This window comes from Crinia signifera, chromosome 3 (genome assembly GCF_055691185.1).
Source record: "Crinia signifera chromosome 3, ASM5569118v1, whole genome shotgun sequence".
Taxonomy (NCBI): domain Eukaryota; kingdom Metazoa; phylum Chordata; class Amphibia; order Anura; family Myobatrachidae; genus Crinia; species Crinia signifera.
In genome coordinates this window covers 492,415-513,343 of record NC_139219.1, presented here as the reverse complement: position 1 = coordinate 513,343, position 20,929 = coordinate 492,415, and the positions used below count along the sequence as shown (strand labels likewise).

The 20,929-nt window shown below is 47.3% G+C and overlaps 1 protein-coding gene and 1 long non-coding RNA gene across 2 annotated transcripts in view; one reads left to right on the top strand and one right to left on the bottom strand.

Moving 5' to 3' along the window:
* Positions 1-3,101: 3,101 nt before the first annotated feature.
* C3H1orf115 (chromosome 3 C1orf115 homolog) overlaps positions 3,102-20,929 on the top strand; it is a 69,639-nt gene continuing 51,811 nt past the window's right edge. Inside the window, exon 1 of the mRNA XM_083175128.1 lies at positions 3,102-3,810. Coding sequence (XP_083031254.1) covers positions 3,565-3,810 — 246 coding nt within the window. The 5' untranslated portion in view covers positions 3,102-3,564. The remainder of the gene's footprint in view (positions 3,811-20,929) is intronic.
* On the bottom strand, positions 12,177-19,006 carry LOC146063113 (uncharacterized). The gene is made up of 2 exons (XR_014471547.1): positions 18,529-19,006; positions 12,177-14,843 (listed from the first exon to the last, which is right to left on the bottom strand). It is a non-coding gene; the product is annotated as an uncharacterized LOC146063113 (long non-coding RNA).

The following is a 20,929-nucleotide window of genomic DNA, read 5'->3' as shown; positions in this document are numbered from 1 at the left end:
ACTAATTTGAAGTACAATGTGTCACGAAAAAACAATCTCAAAATCACTGGGATAAGTAAAAGCAAAAAAAAGTTATCCCCACTTAAGTGAGACATGTCAGATTTGAAAAAAAGGGCTCTGTCAGGAACGCAAAAACTGGCTCTGTCAGGAAGGGGTTAATATAAACAGAGGACCTGTTTGACAGCAGTTTTTCATCTAAAACCTGGTAATTACAATTTTGCTGTCTTTTAAAATTGGAGATGTCCACTTTAGTATAATCTGTGTGTCCTTGATATAGGAGTATACCTGATGTCTAGATAACTTTTATATTAAAACATTTTTAATTGAAAGAAACTGTCTTATATATTTTAATTCAATTACAGCCCGCATTGGTTCACTATTGCTATTTTTTTCTGTATTAATGGGCCTTATTTTGGTTCATTCTTTCTGACAAAATCCTTCTTAGATGGACAAAACCATGTGCACTGCAGGGGGGGCAGATGTAACATGTGCAGAGATAATTAGATTTGGGTGAGTCATTTTGTTTCTGTGCAGGGAAAATACTGACTGCTTTATTTTTACACTGCAATATAGATCTCACTTTGAAGTAAAACCCCACCCAAATCTAATTCTCTCTGCACATGTTACATCTGCCCCACCTGCAGTGCACATGGTTTTGCCCATCTAAGAAGGATTTTGTCAGAAAGAATGAACCAAAATAAGGCCCAATGTGAGGACTGACAAACCTCAAACCAGCTGCAGTTAGCAGCACACCTTACTACCTACTTGAGCCTCAGTTACACACTATGCCAGGCTGAGCCCCCATTACACACGCCATGCAGAGTGTCAGTTACACATTACACCAGTCAGAGCCTCCTTATACATATTATGCCAGGCCATGCCCCCTTACACATATCACACCATGGAGATCCCTCATTACACATTATGCCAGACAGAGCCCCCTTATAAATGTTAGCCTATATATACACATTACACAAAGGAGAGAACACATTACACATTACGCCAGTCAGAGCCCCCATTACACATTGTGCCCAGCAGAGCCCCCATTATTCAATGCACCAGGCAGAGTCCCCAATACACAATATTCCAGGTAGAGAGTGAGGGGGTGAGGAGGAAGCATGTACTACCTGGCTCCAGGGCCGGCACTACCACTAGGCAGCTTTAGGCAGCTGCCTAAGGCGCAGGCCACTGAAGGGTGCCTGTTTTCAGCCCAACATTTAAATTAATTCTATTTCTTTGTGGCAGAAGGTCTCTTGAGCCGCCGTTACTTTCCCCTAGCATTGTTTTCCTTTTAAATAAAACATTGAAGTGGTTTCCAGGAGTGGGAAAAACGCCAGCACACACCCGTCCCTCACCAGCGATAGCGCTGCCCGTGCTATGGAGCCGCCAGCAGTAGCAACATCAGTGAGCAGCGCTTCCCCGCCATCAGTGGAGCAGGTGCTGGAGCAGGTGAGCAGCTGGTCACTTGCACCCCCACAGAACCCCCCCACCCCCATGGAGCAGGCGAGCGGCGCCCGCATCCAAACCCCCCTATCCCTCCAAGAGCTGCAGAGGACTCTGATAAGGGTGGACACTTGTTTTTCTACTATCTGAAATTCACCAGTAACTAAGAAGTATTTTTTGATTCATACGGGAAGTGCCAGGAAGTTAGTGTTACCACCTCATCCCTTTAATTCCGGACACATATTAATTACACAGGTTCTGTGGCAGTTTGAAACCAGGTGAAATAGAGTTCTAGTGTGGCAGTTTAAAACCAGGTGAAATGGAATATTGAAGTCAGCCAGCCACAGAACCTGTGTAATTAATAAGTGTCCGGAATTAAAGGGATGAGGTGGTAACACTAACTTGCTGGCACTTCCCGTATGAATCAAAAAATACTTCTTAGTTACTGGTGAATTTCAGATAGTAGAAAAACAAGCCTCTGCTGCATGTGCCTAATGAGAAATTCACCACTGCGGTACAAAGAAGCATCTGCAATGTACACTGGTGCATCAGAATCCAATAGATACATGATCATATCCAGTGGCGTAACTATTAAATCGGTGTCCCCATGCCCCCCCCCCCCCCCCCCCCCCTCTGTCCCTGTCCCCCCCATGCGGCCGTTACCTCCGAGTCCTGCCACCGGCGCTCCTGTCTGCGAGGGTCCCGGCTCTCTCGGCTACTGCTGCTATTGAGAAGTGACACTCGGAAAATGGCTGCCCCCATACAGCAGACCGTTTTTAAGGTTGCTAGAGGAGGTTGCTGTATGGGGGCAGCCATTTTCCGAGTGTCACTTCTCTTAAGCAGCAGTAGCCGGAGCTCTGGTGCTGTCTGTCTGTGTCTCTGGCAGTGCCGAATTTCCCATTAGGCACGTGCCTAGGGGCGGCACATGTTTGGGGGCGGCACTCGGATGCCTGTGATAGTACTGTCAGTCTGAAATGTACCAGTAACTGCAAAATATCCACTGTACTGTACCATATTCCATCTTGAATAGAGTGTAAATGAATAGGACATGTAGTTACTGCATGTCTGATATTAAATTGGCAATCATTAAATGAGGGCTTATAACTAATCAATAAAAATAATACAATTGGGCAGGGGGGGTGGCCATTAATGTGCCTACGGGCGCACTCACCCCTAAATTCGCCCCTGGTCTCTGGTGTTGTGATTTTAACTGGAGGGGCTGCAATCCTGCAACCCTATAGCAGGAGCCGCCACTGCAAGTAGGATAGAGAAAAAGCACCCTCCTCAAAGAGCGCCCCAGGCCCCAGCAAAAAAGAGAGCGCTTTTCCTCTATCCTACTACCACAAGTTTGTCTGGCACCAGCCTCATTATAACACTTTTATTGGGATATTTTGATAATCAGAATTGTGTACACATGAAGAATCCGCGGTTTTGGCGCAAACAATAATTTCGTAAGGAGGGGATATCCTGGAAAAGGTAAAGAAAATAAACCATGTCTAACAGAACAATGAGCTGGAGACCCCCCTCTGTGAGCTCCCCACCCAACCAGTCTGGAAGTGGAATCAGCCCAGTCACTGGAGAATAACAGGAGGAAATGCTGGAAGCTGCGCTTTTGTAGAGTGGCCACTAGAGGGCGCAGGTGAGAGTGGACAACATTCCGCTGCACTCTGCCCCGCAGTCACTGAGTAGCAAAGTCCGTGCACTTGTTTATGTCACATTTACCTGCACGACCCACGCAGGACAGGGGCAGAGAGACACACCGGACCCACGCAGGACAGGGGCAGAGAGACAGCCGAGCCACGCAGGACAGGGGCAGAGAGACCCCCGACCCACGCAGGACAGGGGCAGAGAGACCCCCGACCACGCAGGACAGGGCAGAGAGACCCCCGACCCACGCAGGACAGGGGCAGAGAGACCCCCGACCCACCAGTGCGGGCAGAGAGACCCCGACCCACGCAGGACAGGGCAGAGAGACCCCCGACCCACGCAGGACAGGGGCAGAGAGACCCACCCGACCCACCAGTGCGGGGGGAGAGCGGTACCTACCTGGCCTGCATTGGGGGCAGCTGGTCTGTGGGAGAGCGGTACCTACCTGGCCTGCATCGGTCGCAGGCAGCGAGCATGGGGCACAAGAGAAGCCGGGGCAGGAAGAAGTACAGCCAGCTGCAGCCCGACACGGAGCAGGAAGGGGGGACAGGGACCGTGGGCAGCAGCCAGCCGGAGCCCCACAGCTCGGCATCGGCAGGTAAGAAGAAGAGGAGCCGGAAGAAGGTGCACCTGTCCCCGCTGCCAGCCCGGTATGACCCCCTGGAAGAGGCGGAGGACAAGAAGTACAAGAGGAAGCAGAAAGCGAAGAAATACGCCAAGGTGAGACCCTCCTAGTAACAGGGAATCCTGGTACTTGTAGTACCACATGGATTATTCGCTAAATCTCAGCTAATCTTTGTTTAATATATTGATATGTGAAGGTTCAAATCCAACCGTCCGATGTAACCGAGAGACCCTAGGTCAGTGGTTCCCAACCCCGGTCCCCAAGTACCCCAACAGTGCATGTTTTCCAGGTCACCCGGCAGGTGCACTCATTACTCAGGCACGTTGGAAAAGATCACAGGTGGAGCTAATTATCTCACCTGTGATTCTGTGTGGAGACCTGCAAAACGTGCACTGTTGGGGTACGTGAGGACCGGGGTTGGGAACCACTGCCCTAGGGTGATAAACCATATTGTGCTGTAATCTGTAGGAATCTGCATTGAAACTTGAGCTCCATACACACTAAACAACCCACAGGTTCAGCTCATTAACAATGTCTTGGTAATAATATTGGCCAGATGCCTTTTCTGAGTGATATCTTTACATATCCTGTAGTGTGTGTCTAAAGGTGCCCATACACTAGTAAGATTCATCTTCTTCAGATCTGGCTGGTTGGAACAAAAACATGGTAATGGATGAGTGACCGTTTGGCAGTTTTCCAGCATTTCCAAGCAAATGGTCAACTGTCATTTGCTCTCATCCATAACCATGTTTTTGTTCCAACCAGCCAGCTCTGAAGATAAATCTGCGCGTGTATGGCCACCTTAAGTGGGGGTGCGGCATCTAGATATAGGGACCCCCAATACACAGAAGCCGTTGTCACGGCTTGGAGGCTTATTCATACATTTCCACATACAGACGAAATGTAAAGGTGACCCCGACCACACTGAGTGGGTCTGGGTACAGGTGCGCCTCGCTGGAGCTGTGTTTCCCTAGCTGCTGCTCTGTGACAGGATAGTTAGTCCTGTACTGGGTGAACAAGAAAAAAGATGGAGGGTGTTGAGCAGCGCTGGGTGGAAAAAATATATAGTAAAAAGGTCCTGTAAATTAAGGCGAAGTAAAAAATGAGGGATTGGTTGATCTATTACAAAAGGATTTATTTATCTAAAAAATGCATGTAGCCAAAATACAATTATATTATTCTAAAAAACGGTATGTAAAAATTCATATCTCACCAGACCAAACTGGGGGGTATATATGTCCCGGAGAGTCCTATATAGGGCTGGGATGTTAAATCGTCCTGTGTGGAACTGAAATGATGGACCCAATTGGGGCAGTAGGGAGGGAGGACCAGATGTATGGATGAGGAGCGGCTCAAGCTGACACGAATTGCCGACTCCCTCCGCTAGATGTACTGAAGCGGGATGTGGCCCTCGACCTCTACCTTACTGCAGGAATTTGTAATCCAAGTCGAGCCGATTAAAAGGAGATGTGCCGGACTGTGATCTGTAGATGGCCCGGAGGGACCCACGGGTCCTGATGGAACTTGGTTTGTGTCCCTGATGTGGCAGATGGTGGGGAGGACTTGATGGTGTTGGTCAGGAGCGGCCCAAGGTGGCACAAATAACCGACTCCCTCCGCTGGATGTGATAAAGCGGGATGCAGTCCTCGACCTCAACCTTGCTGCTGAGACTTGGTAGTCCAATTGGACAAAGGGTGGTAAGTGAGTGCACAGATCAGCACTTCCGGGTTCTTTGAGAATAACCAGTTTGGAATTCTGGATAGAGATGAAAAACCTGAGTCCTGACCGGTTTCGCTGCTCCAGGCAGCTTTGTCAGAGGGAGACATGGTCGTGTCTGCAATCCGTGTCAGCTTGAGCCGCTCCTTATCCATACATCTGGTCCTCCCTCCCTACTGCCCCTACTGCCCCAATTTTTACATACCGTTTTTTAGAATAATATAATTGTATTTTGGCTACATGCATTTTTTAGATAAATAAATCCTTTTGTAATAGATCAACCAATCCCTCATTTTTTACTTCGCCTTAATTTACAGGACCTTTTTACTATATATTTTTTCCACCCAGCGCTGCTCAACACCCTCCATCTTTTTTCTTGTTCACATACAGACGAAGCCTCTGTCATCCTTGGCCGGCGCCCGCCAGAACGTCCCCTCTGGTGAGCACCGGCGGACAGAGACTCCATTGAACTGGGACGCGCGTCCCAGTCTCTCGGCGGCTGGGCAGCAGCACTCTGCCCGCCTCCGCTTCAGGGAGACGGGCAGGGTTAGAGGGTGGTCGGGGCAGCGAGGGGGACCGTTGGCGGGGAGCTCCGTTGCCATGACCCCTGGCGGGAGCTGGCGGCTGGTGATAGTTTTGCCAGCCCCTGCCTGAATGAGACCGGCTACATCTGTATCTCCTAACACGACCCTCTCCAGAAGGGATACAATGCTCTGTTTCTGGACTTACCTCTTAGTGTATGATTGCCGTCGCCTGTTTTAAACAGGTTAATTGATAAGAAAGGTGTCACCACAGGTGCTGGCAATCATACATACAGGGCAGTATTCAATGTCAAAATTCGGCATGTGCAGCGAATTCGGTTTAGTCCTGTTCCGGAGGGCTGGAGCCTTCGCTGCCAGCCCTCACTGTCACATTATTCAATGCCGCAGGGAGCCGGGGGACGGCGGCAGGCAGGGAGATGGAAGTCTCCCTGCCTGCCCCAGGGGGGGGGGGGGGGGGGGTGGACTCCCCGGGACCCAGGCAGCACAAGCTGCCCCGGGGAGAGCTAGCAGGGGACCGGGTAGGAGCCGCTAGCACTGCTCCCGATCTTGCATATGTAATGATCGGGAGCAGTCAATATATAGGAATATGTAACGAGCAGCTCCCGGACCCCCTGCTGGCTGTTATGTGTAAAAAAAATAATAATAATAATTATATACCGGTGTGTGTGTGTGTGTGTGTGTGTGTGTGTGTGTGTGTGTGTATATATATATATATATATATAATATATATATATATATATATATATATATATATATATATATATATATATATAATGCTTGCAGAGAGAAACGCACACCACTCCTTAGATTATCGAGTGCCAGGTCAAAAAACAATAATATAGTCATATATCAAGGCACCCAGCAGAGTATCAATGATAGGACCGAAAAAAAAAGATCACAGGTTTATTTCATATGAAGCATGGGTAAAAGGCCATGTTACCTCTTCCACGGGCAGCACGCATACAGGCAGACTTTCAAATAGGCATAAATACCAAAAAATGCAGCTTGAAGTGACCGTGGGACTGATTCACCCTGACGGGCCGTTTCGGCGTGTGAACGCCTTTCTGCACCCTTTGAGAAAGGCGTTCACACGCCGAAACGGCCCGTCAGGGTGAATCAGTCCCACGGTCACTTCAAGCTGCATTTTTTGGTATTTATGCCTATTTGAAAGTCTGCCTGTATGCGTGCTGCCCGTGGAAGAGGTAACATGGCCTTTTACCCATGCTTCATATGAAATAAACCTGTGATCTTTTTTCATTCAATTGAGGTGCCGGTCCTATCATTGATACTCTGCTGGGTGCCTTGATATATGACTATATATATATATATATATATATATATATATAGTTGAATAGCCGGCACTCCTCTGCTTACAATGTGTGATGAGCGCCCGGTGCCTTCCCAAGCTCTAGCCCGGCAGGGTTGGCAAATATAAACTGGAAGACTGGCGGCACTCAGATGACTTGAAATAATAGGAGACCACACTGGTTCAAGATCTTTCGAGATTTAATCTCGTCATCCTGATATCACTTAGAAAGCAATTCGCCATCTGCTCATTGAATACACTCACGGAGAATTACATTGAAAATCCACAGCGAATTGCGGAGACTATCAGACGGCGAATTGTCCGTCATTCACTGTTCGCAGACGACGAAAATAGAACAAATTCGCTGTGAAACATGGCAAATTGGCCTCATTGAATACTGCCCTAAGAGGGAAGTCCAGGAATAGAGTATTCTGTCCCTCCTGGAATGGGTCATGTTGGGAGGTGTGCAAATATATGTAAGCAAAATCTCTATTCTATTTGGTTACTGATCCCATTCAGTGTGTTGGGGGAAACAGTGCGTTTTTCTTCTACTCAGTATTTCCCATACCTGTCATGTACCTGAGTAAGGGTGTGGTACGGGACTCCAACAGTCATTATCCCGACTGGCCGGAGTCAGACAGCATGGCGAGCGCCAAAAAGCCCCTTGCGGGCTCGTCACGCTGCGAGCCACCTATTTTATTCTCCCTCTATGGGGGTCGTGGACCCCCACGAGGGAAAATAGCGGGTGGCCGTCGGGCACCCGGCTGTCGGTGTGTTGACAGTCGGGATCCCGACTGTCGGAAACCCGTCCGGCACCCCCTGAGTAATATCACCAAACTATGTGGCAGCGGGAGACATGGACGTGTCTGTATGTATGTGGCAGCGGGAGACAAGGACGTGTCTGTATGTGGCAGCGGGAGACAAGGACATGTCTGTATGTGGCAGCGGGAGACATGGTCGTGTCTGTATGTGGCAGCGGGAGACATGGACGTGTCTGTATGTGGCAGCGGAAGACATGGACGTGTCTGTATGTGGCAGCGGGAGACAAGGACGTGTCTGTATGTGGCAGCGGGAGACATGGTCGTGTCTGTATGTGGCAGCGGGAGACAAGGACGTGTCTGTATGTGGCAGCGGGAGACATGGATTTGTCTGTATGTGGCAGCGGGAGACATGGACGTGTCTGTATGTGGCAGCGGGAGACATGGTCGTGTCTGTATGTGGCAGCGGGAGACATGGTCGTGTCTGTATGTGGCAGCGGGAGACATGGACGTGTCTGTATGTGGCAGCGGGAGACAAGGACGTGTCTGTATGTGGCAGCGGGAGACATGGTCGTGTCTGTATGTGGCAGCGGGAGACAAGGACGTGTCTGTATGTGGCAGCAGGAGACATGGATTTGTCTGTATGTGGCAGCGGGAGACATGGATGTGTCTGTATGTATGTGGCAGCGGGAGACAAGGACGTGTGTGTATTGTGGCAGCGGGAGACATGGTCGTGTCTGTATGTGGCAGCGGGAGACAAGGACGTGTCTGTATGTGGCAGCGGGAGACATGGTCGTGTCTGTATGTGGCAGCGGGAGACAAGGACGTGTCTGTATGTGGCAGCGGGAGACAAGGACATGTCTGTATGTGGCAGCGGGAGACATGGTCGTGTCTGTATGTGGCAGCGGGAGACATGGACGTGTTTGTATGTGGCAGCGGGAGACATGGACGTGTCTGTATGTGGCAGCGGGAGACAAGGACGTGTCTGTATGTGGCAGCGGGAGACATGGTCGTGTCTGTATGTGGCAGTGGGAGACAAGGACGTGTCTGTATGTGGCAGCGGGAGACATGGTCGTGTCTGTATGTGGCAGCGGGAGACATGGTCGTGTCTGTATGTGGCAGCGGGAGACATGGTCGTGTCTGTATGTGGCAGCGGGAGACATGGTCGTGTCTGTATGTGGCAGCGGGAGACATGGTCGTGTCTGTATGTGGCAGCGGGAGACATGGTCGTGTCTGTATGTGGCAGCGGGAGACATGGTCGTGTCTGTATGTGGCAGCGGGAGACAAGGACGTGTCTGTATGTGGCAGCGGGAGACATGGATTTGTCTGTATGTGGCAGCGGGAGACATGGACGTGTCTGTATGTGGCAGCGGGAGACATGGTCGTGTCTGTATGTGGCAACGGGAGACATGGTCGTGTCTGTATGTGGCAGCGGGAGACAAGGACGTGTCTGTATGTGGCAGCGGGAGACATGGATTTGTCTGTATGTGGCAGCGGGAGACGTGGACGTGTCTGTATGTGGCAGCGGGAGACATGGACGTGTCTGTATGTGGCAGCGGGAGACATGGACGTGTCTGTATGTGGCAGCGGGAGACATGGACGTGTCTGTATGTGGCAGCGGGAGACATGGTCGTGTCTGTATGTGGCAGCGGGAGACATGGTCGTGTCTGTATGTGGCAGCGGGAGACATGGACGTGTCTGTATGTGGCAGCGGGAGACATGGACGTGTCTGTATGTGGCAGCGGGAGACATGGTCGTGTCTGTATGTGGCAGCGGGAGACATGGATTTGTCTGTATGTAGCAGCGGGAGACATGGACGTGTCTGTATGTGGCAGCGGGAGACATGGTCGTGTCTGTATGTGGCAGCGGGAGACATGGACGTGTCTGTATGTGGCAGCGGGAGACATGGACGTGTCTGTATGTGGCAGCGGGAGACATGGTCGTGTCTGTATGTGGCAGCGGGAGACATGGTCGTGTCTGTATGTGGCAGCGGGAGACATGGTCGTGTCTGTATGTGGCAGCGGGAGACATGGACGTGTCTGTATGTGGCAGCGGGAGACATGGACGTGTCTGTATGTGGCAGCGGGAGACATGGTCGTGTCTGTATGTGGCAGCGGGAGACATGGTCGTGTCTGTATGTGTTTTTATTTGAGTAAATCAAGTCAGGGCTTGACAAATTTCTTAAACATCTGGCAGCCAGGATAAAAGTGTAGGAGCCAGACAATATAAAGATAGTGTGTGCCGAAGGCCTATTACACATGTACACACACCCATTACATATTATACTACACGCCATAATGCCCATTACACATTATGCCACACACCGTAATAGCTATTACATATTGGGGGTTATTCTGGTTGAGTCCACCAAACCCCGGCCGGCGAATGAACGCCTCCCCCCCCCCCCCCGCCTCCCCCTCGAAGTGCGGGTTTAACTGCTCAGGCTACGAATGGATGTTATGCATAAATCTCCATTCGTATGCCTTGGGTAACCGCCCACATCTTTCGATGGTCGGCGGCCATCGAAAGATGTGGTGCGTGCACGCATATAAAAGTGACTTTTAAGTCACTTACATATGTGTGCACGCTGGCATGGATATGGGCGGGCAGCTGACATCCGGAGATGTCAGCTGCCCGCCCCCGCACATGCGTCACCGCTTTATTACCATGAGAATGCCCATGGAACGCTGGGCATTCCCATATGGTAATGGTGCAGCTCGGCAACCCCGCCCTTCTCTGCCCCCCCCCCGCACGGCATAATGGGTGCACCCGAGGAACCGAAAGTTTGCCATGGGTGCACGCACTCTACATCTGCACATGCTCAGACGCGCAAAATCGGTCCTACAAGCGAATGCACGGAGGACCAAACAAATGTGAAGAACCCCTTTTCTCTTTCAATGGTCCTGGTGACACAGCTCAACACTGGGATGTAGGAGGGTCCGAAGGAGCCAGGCACCTATCCTAAAGCTTTTAGAGGGTAGGCTCCTCCCCTACTGCATCCTGGACTCTTCAGTTCGTGTTAGGTGCCCACTGGAGTGGGTGCTATTCTAAAGAGCTGCAGGAGCAGCTGAAGAATTAGAGTAGTTAGGGGATTTTTATTATTTTATTAATTATACTCTAGCTAGGTAGGCACAGTGTGAGGATTCTCATAGTGAATCCTCACACTGCTAGCGCAGCAGGAGCTGGCAGAAGCGCGTCCTGTCAGCTCACTGTGCACAAGGGAGACTCTGTCTGGCCTCCCTGTGCAGCGCTTACAGCTTCTTTTTTAGAAGCTGCCTGGGCTCCGGAGTGTCCAGAAACCGGCTTCACGTTTAGGTGAGGATCATGGGGGACAGGCGCTCCGTGATGGCGGCGGCCATTTTATGCGGAGCTTACACGCTGAGCTCCTATATGAGAGGACAGCAGCGTTGTTACAGGCATGTTCCAAGTGGTCCCCAGTCGAGGGGGAGATACTGGAACTAGGAAATCCTACCTAGGGAGCGGCTGACTGGAGGTGGTTGGCGCCAAAAGTCACGGACCCCGCAGCAGCAGGGACTTTGGTCTCTTCCCTCACTCTGTGTTTGGCGCCTTTCAGAACGCTTGCAGCGGAGCTGAGCTGGCTTACAGATCCTAGCAGAGTGTTTGGATTTCCTGGGCATCGTTTCCCCGCATCTGAAACCAACAGACAGCTAAGTGACTGAGTGCATTAAACCTGTATAATCGCTGGTACATTGTATGCACTGTATATATATATATATATATATATATATATATATATATATATATATATATATATATATATATATATATATATATATATATATATATATATATATATATATATATATATACAAACACAGGGGGCCCAGCACTCACTACAACAAACTAACTCACCTTAACATTCAAATAATCAATAAATAATGGGGTTTTAGTTCATGAATTGATCAATGCATTTAAGCTTGCAGCCCATCGCCAAGGGACCCTGTTAGGAGTGGTTACTTTAACCTACCTCCTGAGGTGGACTCTAACCTACCTCTGGATAGGGAGTTGGACTTTAACCAATCTTCCTTTATCCCTTCTTCCTCAATTTGGTGGCCCCCCTTAGAGCTCCGTGAGTGTTAACCCTGTATATGCTGATCAGAAAAGAAGACCATCATGTATGCAAGGTACAACACTGATTTATTGTTTACACATACAGCATATTTATACAGTATAGCATGCATGGGCTCGACAAGAGATGATTGGATGATACAGGGGTGTAGCAGGGAGGAGTTCCAGTTACTGTCTAGGGGATATATGTTATTATTATACAAGGACATGGGAGAACAGACAGTTTTTGTAGAAAACATGTGAAATACATCTTACAGGAAATAACCTTGAGCAACGCAGCCTTGAGCAGCAGCAGACTGTCACAAAGCAGAATAGAAACTTGTAATTTTCCACTCACTATAAGGCATTTGAGACAAGATGGAGAACAGCATACAAAATGGTGCATAAATCCTTTCAATCCCCTCTTAGAATCATAATTTATTTAAATTATTTGATTCTCACGTGTGCTTTTCCTTTTAATACGCTGTTCCCTCACATATGTAGCATAGTCATCGGGTGTAGGGGTTTCAGAGGAAAGATCAATATACATAATAGCTACAGGTGTTGTGGTACCTAGATATTTGGAAACTATTCTCCTGCCTAGTGGAAAAATACAGTAAGCAACGATTATGATGAACAGAAGTACAGTAAGTGTAATGATACCTAGTTGAGTTAAGGCATGTTTCCAGTTGCTCATCCAGCCGAACCAAGCAGCCCAGGGGTCAGTGACACCTGAGTTTTCCTTGAGCTCTCGGGATAAGTCTTCTAATTTTTTAATGGCTAGTGTGACTTTGCCATTGGGACCTGTATTGTCAGGAATGAAGGTGCAACATCCTGCAACTGTGTTTATGTATACACATGTACCACCTTTCTCGGCCAAGATCATATCCAGGGCCATGCGATTCTGGAATGTCATCTGTGATGTGGCCTCCAGTTGTTCTGCAATACCTTTCAAGGCATCCTTTGTATCATTAACAAATCTCTGTTGATTATAATACATATAGTTTATCCATGCAACATTCTTATTGATTGTAACCTGGGGCAGCAGAGATTCAAAGCCAGCAGCTACTTCATCTCGGGCCTTGAACTCGTCTGGGACACCCCGGGGTACACCAATAGTATCAATGTATACGTGTGGGTCAAAGCTTTCCAGTGGGGTACTTCTCTTTTGTCTAGGGTGTGGGTCAGGTAGGGGTGAAGGTGTTTCAATGGCTGTTGGCAAAATATGGATAGGCATAATGATTTTTGAGAGAGCACATTCGCCTCTCCATACACTGTCAAGCTTTGCTCTAATTTTCATGTCCCCACAAATGAAATAAATGTCACCAAGGGATTTCTTCATGATGGGTAAGGTTACATACCTGCGGATGGCACAGTAACCATCCGGGAATGTTTTCAGATCTACCCCCTTAGTGACATTAGAACAGTAACAAGTATAGTTGCCTGGATATATGGTGATTGTGTTACCTGGATTGGTGTTTTTTCCTAAGATGGGGTAGTTCTTCTTCCATAACTCACATTCATTATCTTTAGTTTTATTGCCAGTGTATAAGGTAAAAAAACATTCATCCTCTGATTCTGGTATGTTAAGGGGGACGGTACCAAGGTGGGGTCTGGACTTAGCACATACATAACAGTCAGTTCGGTTAGTCTGTCGTGCATTGTATTTCATCCATTCTAACCAAAAATTCACATCAGCTAAACCTGTCTCTATGGACATGGTGTCCTCATATGTGGGATTACTGATAGCAACCATATCTTTAAAGGTACTTATGTGTGGTTTGAATGGGGATAATGGCTGGGGCCTGGCGGGGGATGGTGGCTTACGGAGGGAAAGGTATTCCTGATTGTTAAACATATCTTTGAGATAGAATTGTTGTCTATCACTGGCATATCCACCTCCCCACCATACCCCTAGAACATACATTCCAGCATCACTGGGGCTGGGATTTTCAATATTTATAGTGCAATAATAGTCATATCTACCGTCATCCTTAGTGATAGTCATCCTAGAAAGTAATGGCTTACCATACTTGTCCTTTCGATCAATAGCCAAGGTGGGTTTGTATGCCCAGTCGATACCTGAATTCCACCCCACTGCTCCCCAATAATTGCAGTTATTTCCCCAATAATAATCATCTGTGACACAAATATATACATTTTTAGTCTGGCTGAGAGCTGATTTGGATGGCATGGACCACATGTTACTAGGTATGACCGTATCATAGTTTATTCGGTAAGTGGCCACGCGAGTGGTAGATGAATTGTACCAAAGGGTAAGCACATCATCCTGACTGGTAATATCCACTTCTGCGGTACAGAAATTATAAAGAACAAGAGCGAGTAAAGTCAGCAGAGCTAAGATAGGGGGAATCATTTCCTTCAAGGGTCCTCTCGGCCTCAGTAGGAATTCCGTTTTCCTCGATGTCTGGATCCCCTACCGGCAATTCTTCTCCTCGTAGGAGGTCAGAGTTATTAACTCCCGTTAGTACCTCACTGGTCCGGTCTGTGTCAATCTCAGGATCGGTGTCGACCTCTGTGTCGAAAGTAGTTGGAGTAGGGATTTTCTTCACTCTGGATGCGTGGATCCACGTTGGGTTGTCATCGGTGAGCACAGCAGTTCTTGTCACAGCGACCACCTCTGTCTCAGGACCGTAGGAGAAATCACCTGGATTCTTGTTGCGTGGAAGGACTTTAACCACAACTTTGTCTCCGACTTGGAATGGATGTGTAGGTTTCTGTGGATGACAAGGATTTTTAAGTACAACTTCATGTTCAATTTCGTCTAGTCTGTGTATTAAAGTCCTTACATATTCTTCTCTGATTACTTCTAAATCTCCTGCTTGTGTGACTAGTGGTTTCCTTGCCCAGGGGGTGGGGAAGGGGCGTATATGGTATATGGGTAAAATCAATGTGCAGGTGAGTAAACGGAGTGGTGGGGTATTCAAGATGTTGGTGTTTTGCTTTATTGGGATTGTTAGGGTTGTTTCTAAGACACACAATACATCTACTAACATATTGGGTGACAAGTTCTTTTGCATTTGTGATGTAAAAATCATTGGTGAGGAGCAGTGTTGTCGTGACTTTGCTGTGGTGACCTACTCCGTGATAGTGTGCTATGAACAGTGAGGCACTTGTTTGGGGGATACAGGGTTTCCCCTCTTTGCAGATTAATCCAGTCCGTGGATTCTTCTGCAGAATTGGGTATGTCCAATCTGATAAATCAGAGTTAGAGGCAGTTGCCTGTAATTCTGTAAGTAAGTATGTGTCTTCTAGTGACGGTGGTGACATTATGGTAAGTGTGAGGTTGTATGTGGATGTGGCAGCAGCTTGTTTTGCAGCAGTGTCAGCGAGGGCATTGCCCCGTGAGATATCATCTTTTCCACCAGTATGTGCTTTGCAATGGAGAATGGCAATGTGTGAGGGCAATGTGATTGCGTGCAATAAGTCAGCAATAAGTTGGGCATGTGAGATGCCTTTTCCATCAGCGCCTGTGAAACCTCGGCGCTGCCAAATCATGCCGTGGTCGTGAACAACGCCATAAGCAAATTTGGAGTCTGTGTAAATGTTGACAGGTTTTCCTGTGTACAAGTGACAAGCTCTGGTGAGAGCGATTAGCTCAGCAGCCTGTGCTGATTGCAGAGGAACTGCTTTTGCTTCAAGGACAGTTTGAGGAAGTTTTTAACTACTGCGTAGCCTGTCTGGTATGTTTTGTCATTTGGTCGACTGCAGGAGCCGTCGACAAAAATTATGTCGGCGTCGGGTATGGGTACAGCCGACATGTCACTTCTGGGTGAAGTTTCTGAGTCGATTGTCAGAGAACAGTCATGTGGGGGAGGTGCTTTGTCATCAGGTCCTTTTAAGCCTAAAAGGGCATTAAGTATGGGCGCGGGGCCTGAGGATGCGTTTGCATACTTAATGGTGAGTGAGGGGCTTCCTAGCAACAGGTCCTCATCTCCACTAAGACGCTGGGCTGACATGTTGTGTGTGTAGCCCTTTAAGTAATGCTACAACATTATGTGTGGTATGGAGAACAGTGGGTGAGCCTAGGGTGAGTGTGGTTGCCATCTCAGCTATCATTGCACAGGCCGCCAGTGCCTGAAGACAGGCAGGCATACCTTGGACCGACACCGGCATCACTTTGGAAAAGAATGCCACTGGGCGCAGCTTACCTCCATGTTCTTGTGTCAGCACACCCGCCATGGTTTTACATTTTGTCCCTTGCATATAAATGAAATGGTTGTACATAGTTTCGGAGGGTCAATGCCGGACTTTTCATTAACATACATTTTTAAGGCTTTCATATGCATTTAACATTTCTTGTGACCATTGTATCTGTTTAGGTTTGTCATTGAGTGTGGCTTGTCTCAAAATGTTATCATAGTAGGAACAGTCAGGAATCCACTGTCTGCAATAATAGTGTTTGGGCGGACCAGACCCAGTACAGACTGTATGCGTTGTGGGCTGACTTTCCTCTCTCCCTTTTTCAAGACAAAACCTAAATAATCAACATTCTTTTTGCACCATTGCATTTTTGCTTTTTGACACTTTGTGCCCACATTCACAGAGCCAGTTTAACAGTGATATACCATCCTCTCGGCATGCCTCCTTTGTTGAACTACAGATAAGCAGATCATCTGCATACTGTAGCAGGACTGAACCATAGGGGGGGTTGTGGCTTGGAGCACGATGCTGTACACAACAGGGGAGTCAATATACTCCTGTGGCAGTCTGCATCATGTTAAATGCTGGCCTCAAAAGAACAGTTGTGTCTGGGTGTCCACAGATATGCTAAAAAATAAATTTTTTCAAATCGGTTACTGAGAAGTAGGCGGCATCTACAGGGATGGCTGAGATGAGTGAGTTTATATCAGGTACAGTGGGTGCAATGGGAACAATTAATTGGTTTATTGCTCTGAGGTCCTGTTGACCATGTCTGAGGATTTACAGTGTCTAATTCTGTGTTTGGGTCAGAACTGTCAGTCATGAGCAAGTGGGGTGATGAAACATCGATTTCCTTTCCTATGTCATGGCCCTTTAAGGTCTGTCCCTGCCAGTCAATCTGAAATCTGGGGTTGTCTCTAGGTCTGGGTTGGCTGGGCTGCATATTCCTTACAAGTTTCATTGGGTAAGGGTGGTGGATAGGAAATTATTTTATTTTTACTAATTTTTGAACCCATGTTTAGTTTATGTCCTTTTATGTTTGTGTGAGAACTTTCTCCACCTTTTAATTTGTTCCTGATGTTCAGGGTTTTGACTAAAGTCAAGGAAATAGAGTAGTTGACTACCTTCAGGTAACTTGTGGATCTGGTCTAAAGTTTCAGGACAGATAATAGGATATGTGAAAAGGTTAATTGGTATATCTGTTAAGAAAAATGGGTATGTCTGATCAATGTATTTTTCAATAAGTCCTGTATCCAAATGACAACCCAATATAATAACGGATTCTAAAACGGTGCCATTAGATGATGTCTTTGTTGTGAGTTTAAATCTTGTGGGTTCTCTAATGACAGATGTCAATTTGGGCCAATAATCGTCTCTGTCGGGGTTATGGTACCAGAGGACGATACTACATTTACAATTTAAACAAGTACCTATGTATGGATGTCTGGGGTGTGACATAGACGTAGATGAAGTATGAGAATGGATGAAATATGAGAGCGTGAAAAATTCTTAGTATCCAGACCAGGGGCGCCGTTTCAGTAAGGCAGGAGTGTACCTACAGCAGCAGACTGAAAGGGTTGGTCTTTATCTGAATACTGTGTGAATTATGTATTCACTTTATACATCTCATAAAAATTAATGTTTATGATTGGTTAGTTATAACCACAGACTGTCTACGTGACAGTGGATAGAGTCAAGTGGTTTTATCCTGAAAACTGCATATGAAGCCTCACGTTGCGTTACCCCAAAGAGAGGGGAGCATATAGTCCGCAAGTCTATTGGCATACAGTAATCAATGAGACAAGAGAGAGAAAGAGTTAGTGTGCGTCAACTTACCAACCGCACAAGATGTACAAGTTAAATACATATATCGCATGTGTGTTCACTTACCAACCACACAAGGATATTACACGTAATACAACTTATACTGTAAAAAAGGGATAGTAAGAAATGGCCATATAGAAAAAAGGGCGATCAAATTGAGGTGACTAATGAGCGGACCCCTTAGGTCACTCTTTATATATTACCAGATCACTGATCTGCGTGTGCACACTATAACAACCAGCTGAAACTTTACTACTTTTGAAGTAAAGGTCTATACGGATTCAGGATTCGATATGTCCGTGATCCGAGAACAGGCAACAGACCACGTATGGGTGTCAACAGTTCAACGGGAACGAAGATCGAAATCCCGGGCCGGGCCCCCAGCTGTTAGGAGTGGTTACTTTAACCTACCTCCTGAGGTGGACTCTAACCTACCTCTGGATAGGGAGTTGGACTTTAACCAATCTTCCTTTATCCCTTCTTCCTCAATTTGGTGGCCCCCCTTAGAGCTCCGTGAGTGTTAACCCTGTATATGCTGATCAGAAAAGAAGACCATCATGTATGCAAGGTACAACACTGATTTATTGTTTACACATACAGCATATTTATACAGTATAGCATGCATGGGCTCGACAAGAGATGATTGGATGATACAGGGGTGTAGCAGGGAGGAGTTCCAGTTACTGTCTAGGGGATATATGTTATTATTATACAAGGACATGGGAGAACAGACAGTTTTTGTAGAAAACATGTGAAATACATCTTACAGGAAATAACCTTGAGCAACGCAGCCTTGAGCAGCAGCAGACTGTCACAAAGCAGAATAGAAACTTGTAATTTTCCACTCACTATAAGGCATTTGAGACAAGATGGAGAACAGCATACAAAATGGTGCATAAATCCTTTCAGACCCCATTTCACTGCAAGTCCTACACTAACTGGTTTTCTTGGGAACCTGGCACCTGCTTACACATCATAGCTAAAATGAACATGTGTTTTTTCTCTGGGTTAATGCTCAACTGCCAAGTAACATGGCTTTTATAAGGTGAGACAATCCCAAACACAACACCTGAATTAGTATTAAAGGGGCAGCTGTCACAGGTTTCAGGTAAATGAGCTTATCAAGGGTGCATGAGAAAGCTATGATCACAGTAACAGAGGTTAATTAAAAATCAACCCAAATATATAGATACAGAAGTACCAACACACTCGCCATTCCTAGGAATGGGGTGCAAACAGGGTTCCTAGGAATGGCGAGTGTGTTGGTACTTCTGTATCTATATATATATATATATATATATATATATATATATATATATATATATATATATATATATATATATATATATATATATATATATATATATATATATATATATATATATCACTTTTCATCATGTCTGAGCAACATGCTGTGGTTTTGGGGGAGGGAGCCCTTATTGCACTGAGCGCGTGTAATGTATGCACACAGAAATTTGTCCCTGAGCAGATGGCCAAGGGGGGCTTATGTAACACTTGCGCTGCTGTGAGACCCATGGGGAGTGAACCTCAGAGGGCAGAGCAGATTGAACCCACGTGGGCCATTGCCCTAGGCAGGTCAGTGAACGCTTTGGTGCAGCTACTGGACAGACAGAGTGATGGCTTGGTAGAATCCCAGAGACCTATGCCATCATCTCAGCAGTCCTCTGGCTCCTTGCCTCTTACCCAGGCAGACCCTGCCTTTATTCAGGTGATGCAGGATACTGCTAGGGGGATCAACAGGTTTAGTGAGATACTAGACAAGATTGATGTTGATGTTGCAGGGACACCTAAAAGGTCTTATGCTATGCCTATATTGGTAGATGAGGAGGAGGGAGCGTATACTGACATCCCCTGGGATCAGGGTGATGATTTTGAAGAGACCTCTTCTGCAGGAGTAGAGGATCTTATTGTAGCTGTGAAACAGGCTTTGAAACTGTCAGTGGAGGATAAGACTCCTGCTAAAGGTGTGTTTAAGCGACAGCGTAAGGAGGCTGTTACCTTTCCTTCGGATGAAGGTTTACAGGAATTGTTGAAAGGGGCTTGGAAAACCCCTGATAAGAGACTGCAAATGCCTAAGAGATTCCTTAGTCTGTACCCCATGCCGGAGTCTCATGCGGAGCTCTGGGAAAAGGTGCCAGTTGTGGATGCTTCAGTGGCACGTTTGTCCAAGGCTACTGTTTTACCAGTACAGGGCGGTGCAGCTTTTAAAGATCCTGTGGATAAAAAGCTGGAGGGTAACCTCAAGGCTATATTTGAAGGGGTGGGATTCACCCTATGTCCTCTTATTGCTTCAGCCTGGGTCTCTAAGGCCATGATTGAGTGGGCTGGTGAATTATGCACCATGCTGCAGGCTGACTCTGGTGTATTGCTGCTGGCGGAGAAGCTTAAGGCAGCTGCAGAGTATGTGGTAGAAGCAGAGGAGGAAGCACTTAAAATGGCAACCAGAGTGTCCACAGTGTCGATTAATGCCAGGAGAGTGCTCTGGCTTAAGGCCTGGGAAGCGGACAATGAGTCCAAAAAGGCCCTAGAAACCTTAGCTTTCAAAGGAAAGTTGTTATTTGGGTCAGAATTAGAGGAAATAATTAAGCAGGCCACGGGCGGCAAAAGTACATTTCTGCCGGCTCCCACGGCTAAGCAGGCATCCAGATTTTCTGCCTTTAGGCCGTCCTTTCGGCCCTCCCCTAGAGGTGGTGCGTCCTTTCGAGGACAGTCATTCAGGGGAAAGTTTCAGTCCTCTAGGGGCAAGACCCCGAAGTCCAAGTTTGGCTCCTTTCACAAGAAGCCTGCCACCAAAGGAGAGGACAAACCCTCCGCA